Genomic DNA, 23,141 nt, shown 5'->3' with positions numbered 1-23,141 from the left:
GTGATTCTAAAAATATCATGCTCGTCATATTTCGTTTGGTTGTAAATATTTTTGTCAGGCTTACCAATGGCTTAAAGTAAATAAATATTGTAAAGTTTCTATGTCCTTGTCGTAAACATAGATCTTTATGTCTACCTCATTTGAATAGGGCGAACGTCAGTAGTATTTGTCAAGTAATATTCATAAAAATCAAAATATGAACGAAGCAATTTTTACACATCAAAGCCAAGCCAAAATAATTTCTAAAATCGTCATGACTTTTAATTGTTATTTTCTTAATTCAATTTCTATTTTTTTAACTTGTATTTTTTCTATTATATATTTTCAATTATTGCATTGGGTATTTTCATTTAACAACTTTCCAGTAATTGTCTACTTTCATTCCTATGCAAAATACATACCCTGGCCTCCTATGAAAGCCCCTGTAAAAGATAAATGTCATAATTACACCTAATGGATAGATACTGATATGTTCATTATTATCCTTCTTGTTTCAGAATTTATATAGTCTTTATAACAACAAATACGAACGGTTAAAGGTTTTACTTTAGCAACACCATCGTCAACGAAAGACTATAAAATAGAACCGAATGTATCAAAATCTGACGTCGAATCTTACAACTTTTGTTTCAGAGTCTTATAACCTTTCAGGCTGTATGGTTAACATCTAGGATGAATTCATCGTCAGAACGAGACAGTAAACATCATGAAAACATACTACGGACGTTCGACCTCTGCAGTGAAAATCGCAATGCCTACATAACTATCATCCCAATATCTTATCAGAATTTAAATTAATGATAAATCAATCAAACAAATAAAATATATCGATATTGAAATAGTAATTCTTGATATTAAGGGTTTTCAACAAGTCGGACCTTCAACACTGTGATCATTCCTTCTTCTAATCTAATTCATTACAAATTCATAGCAAGTTGTCCCTTACGTCGATAAGGAACCGATGTGGTAAAATAGACATACCTTCTTTTTGTGCAGCTGGAATAAGGGTAGCATGCTGTGCCAAAGCCTGTTGCATTGTGGGATATGCGGCTGGATAAGCTGTAAATCGATACACATGTAAATCATCTATATCTCCATGGTTTTACAAAGAACTTTTAATTATGTTGCTGAATGACATGAAGTTAACATATCTTCAGAAATCGTGCAGACAACCACCAATAAATACAGTATAACGAGACACTGTCGTCACAGTTCAACTTTCGCCATTTTCACCCTTTTCCGCTCTTTTCGATCTATTAATAATTCGAAATAATTTTAAATACGCCATTGATAAGTGTTATTCTTTTGAAAGTGATCTTGACACTGGGAAAGAATAACAATTTTATCAGAGTGAGTAAATAAATGTGTCGGGATTCTTTACCGTAAACATGTATTAAAAAATCCTTGATTCAATGGCAATATAAGGAACTCTGCATTCTTATTCAGTCTAAAATCATATCGGATAACCCGAACAAACAATACAATTCAACACAAAACTATTTAAAGAATCCCTAATTAAGCCTGACTAACTGTTTCTTACCGATTCCTGCGTACGGCTGGACACTCGCATAGGCTTGGAGGGGATCGCCATTGGCCATTGCTTGCGCTGCAAAGGGCAGAAAAGTGTTACGTGCTAAAAAATGAAGAGAAAAGGGAGAAAAACTGTCACAACCCGATTAGTCGTTAGTAGAAAATAAACGAAAGAAAGATCATTCCGTTATTGTCTTTATCTGTTAGTAACTACGACAGCAGAACCCCCTTATTTACCAAGACTGAAGTTAAGATATTTCATTAGTATAATGCGATTAATAAGTGATTTTAGGAGAGTTACGTCAAGGGGAGAAAACTTTGTTTTATGATTTTGTAAATGTTTAGTCTTAGTGACGTGTACCTGACATAGTTCCGTCTGCTAGTAATACACAGTTATCTGCTCTTATGTGTAGGTATCTATTGCTACGTCATTTGTTTGTGAAAGAATAACGTCATACATTTGTAGAAATAATGACTTTTTTAAACAAACTAATCACGTGACTATCAATATCTGTTCAAAAAAGCAGGTAACTCTGCGTTACGAAAAGACGGAAATGGTAGATGCCACATTTAATTAGATAATACAAACATGCATAGTTAGTTTTCTATAACATATGCTGCCATTCTAGATTCAAGTACTTGTTTTACCTTTATCAATGGCCATACAGGTTATTGTGAAATACTACTAAAAATGTTCAGTCTAGTGACAGTGAATGTTTGTCTGTTCTTAGAAATTAATTCGTTATAAAGAACAGAATATGAACGACAAGTGCTCAAGATCTCAGAGTGCAGAAAGTTAATAATATATTACAATATAAAACCAAGCAAAACTGAGACATTCTTTGGTACCTAACAATTTACGGGAGTGACTGTTTATCGAAATTATCATCAATGCAGTACATTATTTATGTAAATAAAACAGATTTGCGTCTTTATTGATAAAAAATGACAACGGAGTTTCGTCCTTGTAGGTAAAAGTTGACAACGGAGTTTCGTCTTTGTAAATAAAAGTTGACAACAGATTTTCGTCTTTATGTTCAACACGGCAGTCAGATGATGCATCAATGTCCTATCTTTAGGTCTTTTTCGAACAGAAACACACAACTGATATCGATAATCTTATACATGGTGTTTCAATATAAAGAGATCGATAATTGACTGTGAATATTCAAAGAAAGGAAGGATAATACTCGTCATCTTCTTTTAAGAAATTTCAATTTCATAAAACAATATACTGAAAATACCAGGCCATTACAACTAAGCAGCACAATATGCTACTGTTCTATCCATTCACAAGTATTCCAAAGTGTTAACGTTAATTACTTTCTTGCCACTAATTGCAATGAACTAGGTCATTCAAGAGCAATCACCAAAATACAATTATTTACATATTTTATGACGATTAGTTTTTCAAAACCTTTCCCAAAATATCTTAAAATTATTCTAAAAATTCAAAAGAAAAACATGAGCGGGGTGTTAAAAGGTATCGACGATTCTTACAAAAAGGTCGCATATCCTTAACTCATCTGAGAAAAGTCTATGTGAGATCAATTCTTCTCTTGCGAAAAGCAGCTTATCTTATAAATGAACGAGCTAAGTCCCTTTTGCATCAATATATATACATAACCATATATATAGGCATGCGTCTAAACATTGTTAAAATGTAATACAATAAAAATATTCTAAAATAATCTTGCATTACTTTTTGACAATAATTTTTCTATTATTATTTATTACAGACTTTAAATTTTCATGTCTTTATTTCAAACATTTTTTTCGTTTTCATATATACTAATATAAATATTTTCATTGTATAATCCAAATATAAAGGGAAGTAACTTGTGTATTAATAATAAAACTGTCCTTCGCATGGAGTGAATTAGTCAGAAACTAGGAATATACCTGGTAAGATGTACGCAGAAGTACCATTATCTGTAAGGAAAACATAAATATAATCAGGTCACCTGTGAACAGGTTTTTATATAACGAGACGTAAATACCTCGAAAATCAATATCTCCTGTATTAATACATTCGTTTGACAAAAAATATCTCTAACAGATAAACAAAAAAATTCAAAGGCATTACAATCTCAATGTTTATGACAAATAAAAAAAAATGATGTTATACCAAAGATGTCTCATATATGTTTCTGCAGTAAACAACAAATACAAACATACAAACACACGGACACGATACAAGCACGCAGAAACAACACACTTTAAGGTTTCTGACAAATACTAACTGCCGAATGTGTTTTTATTATTTGGGGTGGGTCTTTGGGGGGGGGGGGTTATCACAAAACAAGTTTACGTGTTTATTTCTACTACTGATTTTACAATTTTGTTACAGTTATCCATTTACATTCATAGTTGATTCTAGTTTATGCATTATTCTAAATACGGTTCTTTCTGTGACTGATACTAACAGAGGGACGCCAATTGGCCATGACCTGGGACAATCGCGCATTAGGAGAGACCTAATTTATTTCATTTTGCCTCAAAATCATTCAAACATATTCCATTGGTAGTTGATCAAGATAATTTGACACACAGTTTCCTACAACTGACTTGGCTTTATCCCTTAAACACAGTGTGTCGAATGTTTCGTATCGAAACAGATTTAGCTTTATTGTTGCTTTATGTTATATTTAGAGTCAGGGTTATTTCAGAAAGATTTGGATGGTGGAGGGAAAGCCAGAGTTCTCAAGGAAAAAGCATTGACCAGCTATCAGTGCCTGACGACTGCTCCACGTGGGTCTCGAGCCCGTGACCCAGAGGTGGAGGACTATTGACAAAATATTGCATCCCGTTTAGTAGAAATAAGTATGTGTGGACATCTTTATATATCTGATAGATATCACTATACATGTCAGATTGAAATGAAAAACGTATTAGAAACGACACTGGTTTTAATTCTAAAATGGAAAGTATTCGTAATAATCAAAGAAGGTATGACTAAAGCATAGACAGACACTTTCTTAATGTATGTTATTGAAGATACTTTTGATGATAATCGTGAATTCTAACTATTTATGGTTTACTTATTTAAGTATATCCAGACACTGTAAGTACACACATCCATGACATTAAAATTGCAAACAACACTCCGAAAACAATATATATATATATATAAATATATATCAAAAAGGCAAGACGACTTTATGAGAATCGAGTTCACATCTTTACAAATAAAACATATCTTTTAAAATAATTGATTTGATTTACAAATTGCGATATTCATGTAAAATCAAGCGAACGACGATTGAGAGAGATTGTAGAAAAATTAGAAAAGATTTTCCAATACAAATGTCTAGTTAGATAGTGACAAAAAACACACGAAGAACTAAGAACTATGTAGTTAGTGCCAATGCTTTAACTTACCTGCGTAATGTGGAATTCCGTTAGCGTATATTTCTTGTGTTTGTCCGTTGGATTGTGACATCTGGAAACTTGCTACGGCAGTGGGTGATAAAACGCTGGGAGGACCTCCATTCAGGGTCGGGGTACCTGACCGCGGGCAAAATTCAAAGTCTACATATCAGTATAAAACCCATTGCTAAGGTTAGTAAAGGGTTAAAAATATAATAATTGGGAAGGCAGTCTTGTTTTGACACTAGGTAAGTATTTTTGGTGACTCAAATTTTAGCGGTTTTAATAAAAAAAAATGTATACAATCGGGATGTATTACTCATGGGCGTGATGAAATTCTGTTTTGTTTTTGTTTTTTTTTTTTTATTAATGCAATATTCATGTATCGGAATACAATATGACTTATTCTATTACATTTTCAACGTTTAAGGAGAAATCAAAACTAAATACTGTAAAAATAATCTATTTTCGTGGGTTTCAATTTTCGCGTCTTTTACTTTGAGTTACTATGAGTGGACACTTGATAAACAGACCTCATTCGATCTTATAAAGTTTGCTGACATATGAATGCGCAGATTAAGCGTGTCACTGATTGTACAAAAGACACACAAGTGATAAGCTTATTTCAATACAAATTTAGCGTTTGATAAAGTTGAGCCAAAGACTAAAGTGAACTGTATCATACAGCTCTTTGGTCCTTCAAGGACTCGCCAGGGATGCTGAGAGCTACAACTTTGAAACCACGGAAGCGAATGAAAAACTCCAAAGTGATGGGGAAAAAAGTCAAAATTCTTACTTCGTATATCAGAAAATAGATCCAGCACGAAAATTAATTATTTATACAGTAATTGAAATTCCTTTTGTATCTAAATTTGAAAATATTCTCACTTTTGTTATTATATGTTTGTATATTTCTCACAGACACAGATTTGGTTTGATGAATTAATATAATGATGCCACCGAAATTATTTCTTCTATGTATATAAATGATGTAATTTCTAGCGAATTCACCCAGAAGCAGTACAGAATTATAGATATTTCTGTTCAATCGCTTATACTATATACAAAAATATTGAACAATAATCTTTGTTTATCAATTTCTTCTATCGGGGTTGAACATTTGGGTGGTACACCATCTCTCAACTCACCACTGGCTACGAGGGACGCTGTGGTAGGTGTAAGGGCTGCAGTGGAGATTCCGTTAGGGGCCGTTAGTCCTCCGACCTGGGGGATGTGAGCTAGCGTTGTCACTGGGCTGGTCAGGTATGGACCCTGAGACGCAGCGGCTGCTACTATTGCTGCTTGTTGCTAGGATATGAAATAAATCAGTTACCATACGTCGCTTGAATCAATAAAAAATTCAAGAAACTAATACATTCATTAGGCGTGATACGCGTACAATTATTATCAACAATGTACTATTATGCCATGATTCAGTCCTTAAAAACTATAAATGTACCTGAATGACGTCATCGCTACTGTATTCAATACGTCATCTATACTTGTTAAATATATGACAATCACCATACGTCTCTTGAGTAAACGAAAAGAAATATTTCAAGAAGATTTCTTCAAGAACACATCTTACATTCCACCCTAGTCCTATCATTACGAAGAACGGTACTCAAAACAGTTCCTTACAAAGTCAAATTGAAGTTCATCCGCGTTGTATTACACAATGTTACAAATGATTGTGACGTCATTGTCCAAATCTTATTTCGAGACAAAATGTACTGCGACAGTGTTCTCTATTGTAACTCATGCTAGAAGTTTTAATTATTAGCAGGTAGTACAAAAGGAAACGTAATCAAGCATGACTTCTAGTTATAGCAACGTACCGTCCGATATCCATCTATATTTAGGAAGTCATTAATAATACTACGCAATGAAAATTGTTCGAGATTCTCTGTTTTTATCGTATACTGACCTGCGCTATAGCACCATAAGCACCGATCTGTGAGAGAGCGAAGGGATTAAGGAGACCTAGGGGTCCAGCCATCTGCTGCATCCTCCGCAGTTGTCGTTCCTTCTCTGTATCGGCAAACTTGACAACAAGGCTGGAAGAGGCACCCTGTGGAAAAAGAACCATATCACGCTTTGTATGTTATCAGTGATTCCCTTTACGAGTACATCTTTTCAATTTCATTGAATTGGATAGATATTTGACAAAGAAACATACCAAATAAAAAGAAATGTAAATAGTTTAATTTAATACCATATATAGATATAATTTTAATTTAATTTCATTCCACTGAAACTTGTTTATCAATTATGATCGGATATAGTTTTTCCTTCACAAAAAGACGACTGTAATCAATGTTTCTCTTGATTCTTATACGTACAGGCATCGTCTGACTACCGTGAAGGGCGTTTATCGCTGATTGGGCCTCAGCATGTGACGTGTATTTCACAAAAGCACAGCCTGTGGAACACATTTAATATAACAGTGAAGTAAAATTCAGAGCAAACATTATTGTTTAATCTTAAGTCAAAGGTAGGGACTGGTAGACATACATCATATTATCACTTAACTCCTAATCCTTCACTGAAATTATCCAGATCAGAAGCATTTTTGCTCATTGTTCATATAAATATGTACTGTTAAAGTTTGAAATTTTCAACGGTTCTAAGTTCACTATTATCTGAATGAATTATAATTACAATTTCAAAGAAAGCCGTTGAGCAAACTTACCACTAATTGAAAATTCAAATCATTATATCATCGTAAGAATAACATTACTGCACGTTCTAAACAAGGCGGAAGTGAGGTAATTTACCTTTACTGTTTCCGTTTTGATCCCGAAGTATGGTGCACTCCTCAATAGAACCGAAGGGCTGGAAAAGTTGTCGTACTTCGTCTTCTGATTGTTGTTTGTTCAACATACCAACAAACAATTTTCTGTCTTCTGTAAAACATGAAAATAGAACGATTCTTTATTGTTTAGTGCTGTAAAAATTTACTATTTATTACACCAAGTTATTTATATAAAACAACAAGAAAATTCAAATATGTGAACAAGAAAACTAAGGCAAGATATGTGTAAAAGTACCAGAGAATACGATCGGGTGTTCCAGAATAGTAAGTGTCTTCTGCTTCATCGAACACACCCGACATGTAAACCTAGGTCAATCCAATAAGTTATGTCACATTACCAAGGCATACAACAAGGAACCAATAGACAAACATATATAAAACGGGAAGAATTCATGTCGTTTTCTGATTGGATATTCAGCAGAACCTTCGTTATTTTTAGACCAGGATGTTAAATTGTTTACCTTTATAGTTTTAGAGATTAAAAGAAATAAAATATCTCTTATATGAAACTAGGTCACCAAGGAGCCTTTTGTGTATCAATAACACATATTAGAAATGGCTTTTTCACAGAGATTGTCTTTTAAACATATTGCTTTTCACAAATTAAGTCATTTTTATAAATATTTCAATATAGGTGGCGTCTCCCCAATGCGTTTTAACAACAGCAGTTGGAAGTTTAATGTAACGTCATAATTCTTTTAGTATTATACTAGGTATAACAAAAACAAAATATCCTGCCTTTAAAACCATTTTGTTATGATTGATGATAGAATGAAAATTTAAACGAAATGTTATATATACGAATAGCATTACCCTGAAACATTTCTTTGATAAAGGAAATCTTAAAGCTAAGATATCGTTACATATAAAGGTAGTACATATAGGTAGGATATTCCAAAAAAAAAACATTTTAATATCATGAATTTACGAAGGCCTTTGAGAATTAGCCCGAAGAACAAATTAACAGGAACAAAAACACTACCACCAGTTTGATAACGTAATATACTTATTGGATATGGCGCGTGATGAAGTCTTGGTGAAATTAACAATACAAGTCTAATGGTCTAGCATGTCACGGTGCGATTCTACAACGTAATATCGAGTTTGGTCCGCTGTGATCTCATTTCATTGCAGTCTCAAATTTCAGTGGAATCAGTTTAAAGAAATGCCACTTCATTATGGGCTTACACGTGTACCTGCACGTGAAATTAATTCCGGGATATAAAAAAGTCGGATTGAGTTTTATCGATCGGAACGAAACTGGATTGATGTAAATTGCTATGTGTATTGCACAGACATATTGATGGACATTGAGATTAAATTGTCAGTGTATTGATGTCAAATGAAAAATGTGGTGTGCTTATTTGTATTGGTCACGTGACAAGAGGAATTATCGTTTTGTATGTTTGTGTCTTTCTGTTATTGTTTATCTACTGTTTTTGTTTTTACTTCAATTACAGAATTCTTCTGATCAATCGATAAATTTCAGTATCATCCACATATGCACATATCATCAATTGTATAGGTAATGTAAGGATTAAAAAATATGTTTAAAAAATTGGTATCAATATCATCATCCCTTTATCCAAATACAATAAGTCCCGATTAATGTAATAAAAACTGGGAGACGATTTGTGTAGCAGAAGGCGTTTACTTCTCCGGAACACCTGATCTTATTTGCCATGTATTGTTCAGGAAGCCCGGTGTATTTTTTCACATTCTGCCCTAGTTATATTGAAATAAGATTATGGTTCTGTTAACATGTTGATATTCTGTTTGGGGTTTTACAATGAACTTTGTGGTCCTCTAACTCCACAAATTTAATGTACACGAACTGTTAAAATAACTATAAACAGATTTATGGAGTAATACATATTCACGGAACAGGGTTTTTCAAAATCGAAAGTCGAACCTTGGAAAACAAAGCAGTAAGCAGAGAATTGCTAATCGATTAGAGGTAAAATTTCATTACATGAATCATATGCTGGGCTAGCTATTCGTTAGAAAGTACATTCATCTGGGAAAATGACTGCTCGGGGAAAAAACTGAAATGTCAGATTCTAAACTAATCATGAAAGTCATGTCCCTAAACAATAGTATATTGAAAACAAAAACCTGAACAAACACCCATGAAATCGATAGGCATTACAAAAGCCGATTATATCCTAAATCTACAAAATGATAATTGATATTGTGTATTGAAATGCATCAGGAAAATGGTGTTCTATACGTTACTACAGACATCTAATTGTCGAGGTTGACGCATTTATTCAGGCCCAAAATTATCAATACGTCTGAAATTTTATCGGTGTTATAGATAGGGGAAAACAAGTAATTTTCCTTGTGTTTGGACTTTTATCGACTGTTTAAAATAGACAAATAATGATATATTTGGGTACGGATTGCACACCTCTCAGTCTGTGTATGTGTTAATGGTTTGGTAGAAGATGAGACTTCAAAATATCTCGCCTCTGGTGCATAGTTGTACCTCCCTTATCCAAATACAAGGCATTATCCATCAAAGCACTGTGTTTTAAATTATTTGTAGCTTGCCAATTGGATTATGGATTTTTGACACTGCCCTGCGCATTATTTGATAGCCATACAGTAATTTTAGTATTTGGGAGCATTTTCATAGATTATCGATGGAATCCGCTAGCAAACCAAGTTATTCTGGAAAATATATTTGCATTATTTACAAGTTGCTGATTCTAAGAAATAATACTCAGTATATATCATATCAGTATAGACATTAAGCACATCGTCTTATCCTGAAATCCTCAAATGTGTCAATTACAAGCAGATATTGAAACGACATACAGCTCTATTGTTGGAAAAGTGATTTGATTTATAAACACGAGGCCATAATTCCATAATTGACGAAATGTTTCCATTTGAAAAAAAAAATGTTTATAAGACATAATTTTTTATATTTCTTGATAAATACAGAATTTTGTTTCACCGTCCTTCTTTGAGAGATTCAGTTAAGATACGGGCACACACGCGTATCTAATGCTATTCCACTGGAATTCTAAAGACTAAAGGTTTAAGATTTCAGGTATCAAATATGAAAATGTGACTAACGATATCATTAACAGGCGATAAAGAAAACATGAAATTTAACTATAGATTTTGCTGAACACGTCATTAAGTTGAGAATGGATTTTAGGTAATTATCAACAGAAGAACATGGGATTCAAAAAAGAACAAATGATTAAATGTGCTATTGAAAACAGAATTATTCACTGAACCAGGCTTGTAGATAAAGGAAATGCTCCTGAACAATCGATATCAACCAATCAGCTGGTTTATGAACAATGGAATAAATTCTGGCTTGATGTTACAACTTGGTCAATTAACACAACAAAAGCGAGAATTCACGATAAAATCACTGAGTCCATCAACAGATCTATCAATGCAATGTTTTATATATCAATGGTTGTGTCGGGTTTATTTGTCCTACTCAAGAATCAGTTATTGATACTGTAACCCACACAATACTGGTGCACGCGCTGGGATATTGGACAGATCATTCGGGAACAATGAATTATGATGACAGGTAAATGTTATATCGATTGTGTGCTGTTTTAACATATGCGACAAGAAATAAATCATTTTGTAATTCATCAGCCTTGTTTCAATACATACTGTACAACATGATAAATGTTGACGCAACATATTACATTATAATGGACGTCCATATTTACTAGTAACCTTATCTCAAAGTCGACGGGACTGTGGGATAACTTCGAGTTACATGAATTCGAGATAACGAGGTTCGACTGCACATATCTATAAATTATTTTCGTAACATTCATACGAATATTTTCAACTTAAACAAATAAATCATTACTAAATTACAAAACTTATTTTAGATTAAATGTATGCATACGTCGATCGGATTCCAAATTAATCATGTGATCACACATATATCATTTTATCCATCCTTGTTATTCAATACACAAATACATCCGATGAAAATATAGCAACATTTCCCTAACACTTCTCATATATTCATTCCATAATGAAAATTTAACACGATTTTCATACACAAATCGCTGCTAATTCCCGTGCTTTTCATACAAATACCACGCACGAAAATATAGGAAAGAACAGCGAAAGGATCAATGCAATGTTTAGAGATTTCGATAGACAATGCAAGCGTGTTAGAGAAAGATTCTGATGATAATATGGCGGTCGGCATAATGATGAGTCATGATCCTGGCAGAGTGAGGGTCGGTGGCAAACTTCTAGTGGAATTTTCTCTACGACTATATGAACCAATTAGACGACAGAATCCCCTGAGGCGGAAACAGCGAATAGAAGGCAAATGAATGAACTAGAATATCTGACCAAGGCACAGAAATCCCCAGAGAACCTTTATAACATGTGCCATGAATATTTTGCCGTCACAGAATGAACACGTATCGACCATTATGCTTCTTGTGGAAAAGCTAAATCATTACTAGCGCGAGGCCAACACTGTGAGAATTTATGTCAAATCTGATTTTCGTCTGATTTCCATTACTAGCACACAGGGTTTGAGATCCATTGATGAAATATAAATTGAGTGTTTTGTGGTTATTTTTCATATGGAAACAAAGTTGTTGTTCAACAGCACAAAAACAACAAAAAACAGAAAACGTGTAGAAATTCAAGACCGAAAATGATAATTAAATCAACAGAGTTGTCAAATCTGACAACAACTCGAAACACTAACAGGTGACAGACATATATACACACAGTAAACTAGTAGTGATGTAGAGTTTTAAATATATATATATATGTAAATATACGTAGTCTTTCATCTGACATCAAATTGATTTTTAGATAAACGGATGTCTCAAAACATCCCAAGGGTAAATTGTCATAAAGACACAGCATCGGAACCTCTGATAACATCCGAAGACACATTCCATGTACGATGAGAATTTAATCCAGAAATTCTCTTTGGATGCGACATGTTCATCGACAATGAGCTACGATACTAAAACATCATTATGGGCTGTTTCTAATACGGCTGTCTAGTGTCGATATCAAATATTCAATATTTTGTCACAGTTCTAGCACAGTAATGGACGAACTGGTAACAGGTATTTTGTCAGATTTTCCACGGAAAACGAAAATATGCAGAACTCTTATTTTGACCCCATTATAGGAAATTTTTTATGATGCCTACTATGATATACATATATCAAACTGATTTTGTGTTAGTAATGGTCTTGGATCAACATTTTGTCACTTATAGTACAACCTGTCATTTTGTGGCATTTCAGGCACTGCTGCCTAGCGTCTTTATAAAATATTTACCATTCTGGTGTAACATTACCACTCATTATGGATAAACTGGGAACAATAATATTCACGGAGCGAGACGACAGCCTTCAAAGCCCTAGTAACAAAGTACATAGCAACTATTTTCACTGTTCATAATCCCTTTATAAGAGAAGAGGTAATTTCCCAAATCCGTTACCGACTTAATGTTAAACAAACACTTTCTCCTCGGGTTTATTCTTTGTTTTCTTTTTTAGGGGAGGGGTGCATTTTCGTAATGATTATGTCGTGATATTATTACAGAAAGTCTGAAGTAAAAAACGTTTCAGTTTGTAGATATTTCACGTGAAATTTTTTTTAGCAGAAAGTGTAGCTGTCTCCTTATTTCCTTGGTAAAAAAATGAATAAGAAATGTGTTCGTCATTGTAGGATAAGGTCCTATTAGAGTCCAAAGCATTTATTTCCAGACGTGACGGTAATAACAGGCCGAAACTGTACTGATGTCCTCCAGGAACACTCAGTACTGACGTGTCTGACAGCAAATATGTTACAATACAACTTTCCGCAGTAATTTGTCCCTTGCATCGTCCTTCAAAATCGATTCACATCTAAATGATATTGTTTGACATTCTCTAACATGCTAGGACGGGATATTTTCAGATATCTAGTCTCTGTCGGGGTTTTCTATCATTTGAAAATACAGTGTGCTATGTAAATAATATGCATGTTAATCGAAGAATGTTTGAATTTTGAAATTAAAGAAATATTCACTTTCATAGATACTGACTTAATCCTGTATCCTGTTTTTTTTTTTTTTTTTTTTTATTTATTTTTATCTTGGCTGTAACAAGATACACCAATGCTTAACAATAAAGACTAACAGGAGACTAGAGTTTTTTTCGCAAAATCATCATTTCCATAACAATTGTACAATTACAAACCAGAATTACCGCAGACCTTGTAACATTACTTAATATAAATAGTTCCAGAATTACCGCACACCTTGTAACATTACTTAATATAAATAGTTCCAGAATTACCGCAGACCTTGTAACATTACTTAATATAGATAGTTCCAGAATTACCGCAGACCTTGTAACATTACTTAATATAAATAGTTCCAGAATTACCGCAAACCTTGTAACATTACTTAATATAAATAGTTCCAGAATTACCGCAAACCTTGTAACATTACTTAATATAAATAGTTCCAGAATTACCAGACCTTGTAACAAACCTTGTAACATTACTTAATATAAATAGTTCCAGAATTACCGCACACCTTGTAACATTACTTAATATAAATAGTTCCAGAATTACCGCACACCTTGTAACATTACTTAATATAGATAGTTCCAGGATAACCGCAGACCTTGTAACATTACTTAATATAAATAGTTCCAGGATAACCGCACACCTTGTAACATTACTTAATATAGATAGTTCCAGAATTACAGCAGACCTTGTAACATTACTTAATATAAATAGTTCCAGAATTACCGCAGACCTTGTAACATTACTTAATATAAATAGTTCCAGAATTACAGCAGACCTTGTAACATTACTTAATATAAATAGTTCCAGAATTACCGCACACCTTGTAACATTACTTAATATAAATAGTTCCAGAATTACCGCACACCTTGTAACATTACTTAATATAAATAGTTCCAGAATTACAGCAGACCTTGTAACATTACTTAATATAAATAGTTCCAGAATTACAGCAGACCTTGTAACATCCTTTTTAAAGGTTTTAGTTGATTATCTATGTTCTATATATATATTAATATAACTTGTTAGTAAAAACATGAAGCAATCTGTTGATTAACGCATGCGCAAAATAAACAGAAACATATTTCAAAATATATCACCAACTACTTAGTCTATTACTTGAACACAAAATGAATATAAAAAATACAACATATTCACGACCATATGACAGTAACACCTTCAGATACCACAGCGTTATCAGACTGACAGAGCAAATTGTATATTATCGTGAATTGTTAAATAACAATCTACACCCGGATGTTGTAGGATTGTACTCGTTCTAATACAGTTTGTGTTAATATTAATTAAAATGTCATTGTCCTGTTTAGAAACACGATATTTTTACAATCTTACGTTCACACCTACATTAATTGTCAATGCAATGATTGTTATCACAGTACGGTTTCCCGACCGACCGACATCAGTTTCGGTTCTGTTTACGTGATCTCTTACAACGTATCTATTGCCACTGCTTGTATCAAAAAATAAGATAAAGATTAAAAAACACGACTTCGGTCAAATAAAATAATATAAGATATAATTTTATGATGCAATTTAAACAGCAATGTAACCGTAACGCAAATAATTTTCCATGTTGACTACAGAACGATATTGAGATTTCAGTCCGACCGTTAGTACGATTTTTGAATCAAAACCACAAACGTGTAAGATTTATAGGAAGTTGCCAAGGAAACAGATCGTATATCAAATTCAAATCATATAATTTGAAATATTGAGGCATGCGTAATAACGATGTGAATCAACCACTGCCATTAGGAAAATTGGAAAATTGAAAATGTGTGTTTATGATTGATAAATCGCCTGTCATGTACAGCGAGATTTGTTGGACCCCTATCCCCAGTGTTATCCATATTCTGTTTAAGAGGAATATTTGTAAGAGCTTCTTTTCCAGAACTCAGAATTTTCGAAAACTGAAAAAGATATTTTGTGATTCTTACTTGTGTTATTTTCGGAGAAAAGTGTGCAGGAGATTTATTTTTATGTATTTATACATATACGAATCATTTTAAACAAACGCCTCGACTGTAATTACTTTGAAAAAATCTAGTAAAGTTAGTAATATATTAATAGGTTAATGTTTATTTTAAGAAATGCCTCTCTGGATAATACTTTATAGGAGACAAATGATGAAAATAATATATCCTAGTCTTTCACAAAACACACTCCTAGTATTACTTATTAAACCCACGCAATATACTTTATATATACATTATGATAAATTGGCAATTTCCTGCAATCGAAACATTTCGTTTTCATAGGAAAACAACCTAAATAAATTTGAAAAAATATAAAAATCAATCTTACCAGTATCTGTCGAACTGTGATTGTGACCGAGAATTATACAAGTGGAACTCTTCACTTGTTCTGTGATATTGACCAGTTGTGTGATATTAACCGTTAGTGTGACATTAACCAGTTTTGTGATGTTAACCAGTTGTGTGATATTAACCGTTAGTGTGGCATTAACCAGTTTTGTGATTTTAACCAGCTGTGAGGCATTAACCAATCTCTCAATCTATTTCTAACAATTAACTAGATGTTTTACATGGATATCACTTTAAATATTCGTTAGCACGATTTTATGTCAAAAATGATGTATGTTTCTGAATGAATGAAACGAACTTAAACAAGTATTTGTGTTTTTCGTTATGACGTTTAAATTGATATGCTAGCTATACTAGATAGAATTGTTCTCGTTTAATTATAATTGCCACAACACGTATACAAAGGAAGGACACTAAAAGTATCACGCTTCTGATCGAACTAAATTCTATACCAACCCACAATCAATCTACCAGCGTCAGACTAGGTGCGCACTGAGTCAGCAGCCACGATGTAAATAATTCACAACTTCTCGACCCTTAACAATATCGTATTGTTCTCACTGCAATATACAGTCATGGCAGAGAAAACAATATGTTCACATGGACACACCTTATAAATGTATTATCTAAAAGTTCACTATTGTGTGACTGCTATGCGTTGTTTAGGATGATATCCTAGTATTTATCTGTATTATTTTATATGTAATTCTTCACACTGGCAATTACCTGCCGTTCTGGTAGGAATTATGAACGATTTTAAAATCTTAGAAAATCCGTATACGACGATTACATGTGTTTTAACTTGTAAATATAAATCTATGACATATCTACCATTGTGAATTTTATTATAAAATATATCTACATTTTTCCGCCGTTCTTTTAAATAACAAAATACCATATTTGGTGTTATCAGAAAAAGACATATTTGACAATAAAACTTTACAAGTTAAGACTGAAACAAATGACAGCCATAAGATACACTGCCCCATTCAATTAATCCGATTGTTCTCAGTCATAAGATATAACCAAATAAACAACAGATAAAAGTATTAAAGCACTGCAGTTCGTTTAATGAGGATACTAAAATTCTAAGATGTCACACGGTTCATGAAAGGTGTCCAAAAGATATGAAAAAATCCCTCCTTTCCCACTAAGGGCTAAATCTATCTACAGCATTTAGAATAAATCCTTTCTACAGCTAAGTGTAGAGTATCAAATGAAATAGGAGCTTGAGAAGGTAACAGCACAGTGTAACGTTAAATCAGGTTAACAATCCCCTCACACAGTCTGTAAAACCATGTAACTCCCTAAGGGTCGGTCCTAGCCCTAGACAACATGAGTGCGGCCCTAAATATTTAAAAGACACCAGCTGGTAGTCTGTGTATATATCGTTACGGGTCAGTACGTTCGCGCCTAAACAAAGCCCTGAAACTCCTTTGTACTGAGTTTAAAATTTCGGGGCAGATGTTCCCCTTTTGTAGAAATTTGTATCGTTGGTGAGACCATATGTACCCAGGTTGTTGTTCTGTTGATATTAAAGTTTAATTTCAAAAAAAAAATATTTTGGATGTCACATGTGGCATACACATGTTACACTGGAAAGGTCTGTCTGTGTGAATTTTTGATAATGTATCCGATAGCATATTAAATGTTTTGATATATGTATATTTTGATTGGATCTTACAATACAACAAGCAACTGACGTATATTTATAACAAAATCTAACGTTAACAAGGTGTATCAGTATGATATCTAAAAGCCAGATAACATTTATATTTGCTATAATCATTTTACAGGCTCCGAATTTCCATAGATTTGACATTATATGTGCAACGGCTGTTTCTTGGCGTATGAATATCTAGGATAAAAAAAATGGTTATTTTCGTGGGGATGTTATGATAATTATTGTTATATTCAAATTCTGCAGTAACTTTATGCATATTTTCTAATACTGTAAAAATCATCCATTTGCGTCGAGGGCCTATTTTCGTTGATGTCGTGGTTACCGTTAATGTACAAATATTTTTGTTCAGGAAATGATAAAAGATGTATGAAAAATATTTATTGAAAAACCACGAAAATTCAGCCCACCTAAACATTTTATATCACAGTAAGTAAAAATATTTACTGGCGAATAAAAGGGGGAGGACGACATTAGATTAAGTGGATTGATCCTGTTAAATTAATTGGAAAAAAATTACCCCATAAAAGGATGAAATACATCTATATAACGTCCACATGTCGAACATCTTAAAGCAAGATAATCAACGTTATAATACAACAGACTCTACGCCTGAACAAATATGTCATTTCCAGACATTTCCGTGAACTGAGGAGCCGCAAGGGTCAATGTAATAAAGAACTGGACTAGTATGCCTGGCTATCTATATTTCAACCAATAACCGTTCATCTCTTACAATTCATTTTAAATAACAAATTTAGATAAATCCTTTTGAAAATAGCATCGAAATATTTTGTACTGGGAGATAAGTCTCCGTTTAATTTTCGCTCTATCTGTCCATTGACAGAGAAAGTGAATTTTACAAGGGGAGGGAGAAATACACTTATTGTCAAATTGCTTAGTATTGAATAAAATATTGTTTAAACTAAATACATTTATTTATCAATCTATTATGATTCTCAAGGGTAAAAGTATCACGAGTACAGAGAAATGGCCCGGGGCGAAAATAACCTAGGGCGAAAATACCCTGGTATACAGTATTGATTCATTAGTTTTTGAGATAAACAAACTCAATTTGGTAACCTAATCTTTTCTCTGTCAACAGTAAGAAGCGTAATGTCGTCTAGTCGGAAGCAGTAGTAGACGGATTCGGACGTGAATTATATAATGAACATGTGAAAACTTTTTATCCTGTCAGAGTCAATAGAAAATTCGGAATATTACTAAATAAACGATCTCTGAAACAAACATTTGCACGTGTTAAATTTCGCTAAAGTAAAGAACTGGATTAATTTTACAACTTTATGTTCAGTGAAACCAAATCTACATTTTAGAATTGTATTAATGAGATCTTACATAAGGAATATAGACTGGCATTTCAAACACTGATAATAATGGCATGTGTTTCAAAAAAAGTTAATATGTCGGTTTTTGCGATATGTGTCACAATAAATAAAACAAAACAGGTTGTTTAGATAATACCCTTTCATGTATTCCTGAAACCTGAAAAAATGTCACATACAGAATTTCCTATTTTCATATACATTTCTTAGAATGTTATGTCGAATGAGTCTTCCTGTTAATATCATCAGTAATTCCTGTTAATATCATCAGTAATTCCTGTTAATATCACCATGTTAGTATACGTTTATAGATGTTAGAATGTTAAATACATTCAAAGTGGTATGATTTAAACTAATATCAATTATGTGAAGTGTCCTGTTTCGCGTGAGTGTGTTAATAAGATATAGAAAATATGCCTTTCAAAATGCCATATGAATTTTGAACCACACAGAACACTCTTGCTTTACAATAAGAATGATCCAATCCGAAAAATCGATAGATAATACCGAATTGCTATGCAGATTGAATTTCGACATATTACAATGCATTATTTACATTTCATCACGGCAGATTTTGCAAGAATAACAACAGAACCTCGATCTGACAGAAACATTAGGACAATAAGAAACAATGACGTGATCAGTTTGGTTGTAAAATCGAAATTAATGACACATGACACAAATTTTAGAATTAGTCATGATATGTTTTAAAAAAAACATTTCTTAAACACTGACACCGTTTCTATATGTTATTGTTTGATAGAACAAACAATATATCCAAAAATTGACTGTTCAGACTTAAAATTAATAGAATTTGTTATGACCACTGTTCGTCTTCACGAGGTTGACTTTGTTCAAAAAATAATTCTTAAGCATTCGCCGATAAAAATTGATGTTCTGAAATCATAATGACGATATTCTACTTTGTAGAATAGAAATGTGGTTAAAAAACAAACAATATGGCATAGTGAAAGACACAACTTGTAAACTATTCTAGTAAAACATATATATATATAGATACTGTGTGTATACATACGGGTTGGAGTCACCTTCATTTTCATATGTTCTGTAAAATCAAATTTATAATGTTTAGTGATGTGATCTAAAACAACAGTTTTAGATTTTCGCCTTAGAAATTATCTCCCTTGACAGCATTCTTCTGTAATAAAAACAAGTTTAATCAAAAAGAACTTTTTTTTATTAATATTAACTTTTGGGTTGCAGACAAGGGAGGTAACTGGTATGCAATGTGCCTGCTGTTTACTTTTTGTATTCTGCTTTTATTTCAATCGTATAATGCTTGTGACAGACTGTTACGCATTTATAAACATACCTTAACCCTTTAAACCACATCTTGATCAAATATGTAAATAATACATGTAACGAATACTCTGCAGCAGGTGGGGTATGAATATGCATGGCCGCCTATGGAAAGCGTTACTGTTTTCTCGTTTTCATTCAGGTGACACGAGAAAGGTTCGAAACGATACCATTTCCAGCTTGGGACATGAACTTACGAAACTAGCTCTGAAAACGTACCATTATAGTCAGCTAGGCAACCTGTAATGTCAATATCATACCAGCCACTAGCCCCAATGTTTTCTAATAGAAGAATAACTCAAAGGTTACATTAGCTTGTTTCCTCCATGGAAATCAAAATCAGGCTTATCCAAAGACAAAATTATAAAGTCCAATTCTATTTATGATATTGGCACTTGATATTATTTTAATAAAACAATTACGAAATTTATTTGATTTTGGGGTGAGAGCAACTCCTCGTCTAGATTTCGAATTTTCTTTTGATCACTTTGGAGTTTCCTCATTTGCCCCCTTGGCTTGAAAATTCAGGCCCTTAGCATCACTGACGAGTCCTAAAATCACGAAACAGCAGTATGATGTAGCATGACCGACGAGTCCTAGAAGGACGAAACAGTTGCTTAATGAAGTTTGGTTCATTGTGTGACCCTACTGTATCTCACTTTGTATTAAAGGGTGCTTTTCATTTGTACAATCATAGACAGGTACTCGTCGGTGTCTACATGTGTGTACAATCATAGACAGGTACTCGTCGGTGTCTACATGTGTGTACAATCATAGACAGGTACTCGTCGGTGTCTACATGTGTGTACAATCATAGACAGGTACTCGTCGGTGTCTACATGTGTGTACAATCATAGACAGGTACTCGTCGGTGTCTACATGTGTGTACAATCATAGACAGGTACTCGTCGGTGTCTACATGTGTGTACAATCATAGACAGGTACTCGTCGGTGTCTACATGTGTGTACAATCATAGACAGGTACTCGTCGGTGTCTACATGTGTGTACAATCATAGACAGGTACTCGTCGGTGTCTACATGTGCGTACAATCATAGACAGGTACTCGTCGGTGTCTGCATGTGTGTACAATCATAGACAGGTACTCGTCGGTGTCTACATGTGCGTACAATCATAGACAGGTACTCGTCAGTGTCTACATGTGTGTACAATCATAGACAGGTACTCGTCAGTGTCTACATGTGTGTACAATCATAGACAGGTACTCGTCAGTGTCTACATGTGTGTAACATACTGCTAAAGTAATACGTCTTACAGTATAAATTTAAACAACGGAAATATATTTTAGTGTTTCAAGTACTGCAAGCACTGGTATATGTTTCTGAACCGCATACACACAAGATGTCTAATCATGGTGTGGATGAGAAAGGCATAGTACGTTTAATGTTCCGGCCACGTCCAGCGTCATCATTTCCAACGCTTCATTAACTCCATTTTAAGGATCAGTAATAACACGAAGTCAATCTTACATATCTTTTATGACATCGACTAAGGTTAAAGAATCATACAGCATGCCTGACAGCTTGTCCGCCATTAGGACTCATTACCAGCCGTTAAAAGTCCAACTGCCTGCTCTGAGTCGTGTTTGTTACGCTGTCCATTTTTAAGGATTTTCAGTGTAACACTTTTATTCCAGGTCTTGTCTGGATCTGACAATGGTCGCTAAAGCCACGTGCGGAGCATTTGACTAATGACAATAGCAGCTACAAACAACGCCGACTGATAAACGACATTCCGTGATACAAATCCACCAATGAAATCGATCGATACAAAAGCATTACAGACCAAATTGCCGACATATTATTTCTGGGTCTTTCATGTAAATAGCACCGCGGAAATTGTCACAAAACACTGACATTTCATTTATTCTCGTTTTCTATGCATAATTCAAAACACTGTCTATATTCCAATATCTCGGAAAATCACAGAATTAATTTTTCAAGACAGATGCATATATTTCCATCCTTTCTAAGCAAATACCTACAGTAAAAGAACACTTTCTTTTCCTGTTATCGTTTAATTACCAATGACAATTAAAATTCTTTTCACATCATATGCAAAAACAAAATAAACAAACAAGATTATACGAACATGTCAACATAATCATAATCAACACTCATATTTTGTAAAACTAAAAGGAAGATTTACACGGAGACTCCTGAAAAAGTACCAGAGGAATAAGACTACATGTTCCGGAAGAGTAAGCGTTTTCTGCTTCATCGCCGACATCCGCCATGTACTCCTTGAACAATCCATGTTAGTGGCAATTTCTCAAATGACAACAAGGTATACGACGAACCAAAAGACAGATTAACGAACATCAATACGTCCAGCTACATGACAAAAACAATACTTCTCAATGAGATAATTATGGCGACCATAAAATTTCCCATAAATTTTCATCAACCTTCATCTCACTACTTCGCTGCAATACGATGTAAGGATTATTCCTCATCCCATTGATAAAATCAAAGTCAAGACATGGTCACATTTTGTTATGTACAGTCACGTGTGTTAACGAACAAGAAAGCATTGGGTGCATAGCAGCACTTCCTTACGCACAAGCACAGAAGATATATTCCTGTCCCGGTCGGGAGTCGGTCACTGTATACCAGTAACAGCCGTATTTACGTCTTGTTAGGACGTGTGAAAATCGAATTAGGTTTGAAA

The 23,141-nt window shown here is 33.6% G+C and overlaps 1 protein-coding gene across 1 annotated transcript in view; it reads right to left on the bottom strand.

Moving 5' to 3' along the window:
* Positions 1 to 23,141, bottom strand: part of LOC132562029 (CUGBP Elav-like family member 3) — a 197,658-nt gene that overhangs the window by 5,380 nt on the left and 169,137 nt on the right. Inside the window, exons 4-12 of the mRNA XM_060226755.1 lie at positions 7,677 to 7,805; positions 7,197 to 7,321; positions 6,827 to 6,970; positions 6,048 to 6,207; positions 4,912 to 5,061; positions 3,433 to 3,462; positions 1,541 to 1,633; positions 982 to 1,059; positions 402 to 422 (exon numbers count right to left, since the gene is read on the bottom strand). Coding sequence (XP_060082738.1) covers positions 402 to 422; positions 982 to 1,059; positions 1,541 to 1,633; positions 3,433 to 3,462; positions 4,912 to 5,061; positions 6,048 to 6,207; positions 6,827 to 6,970; positions 7,197 to 7,321; positions 7,677 to 7,805 — 930 coding nt within the window. The remainder of the gene's footprint in view (positions 1 to 401; positions 423 to 981; positions 1,060 to 1,540; positions 1,634 to 3,432; positions 3,463 to 4,911; positions 5,062 to 6,047; positions 6,208 to 6,826; positions 6,971 to 7,196; positions 7,322 to 7,676; positions 7,806 to 23,141) is intronic.

The sequence above is a fragment of the Ylistrum balloti genome, unplaced genomic scaffold (assembly GCF_031769215.1).
Source record: "Ylistrum balloti isolate Yb309-2 unplaced genomic scaffold, AGI_CSIRO_Ybal_v1 Utg369670, whole genome shotgun sequence".
NCBI lineage: Eukaryota > Metazoa > Mollusca > Bivalvia > Pectinida > Pectinidae > Ylistrum > Ylistrum balloti.
Note: the sequence above shows the minus strand (reverse complement) of the source record. Positions and strands in the feature narration are given on the sequence as shown.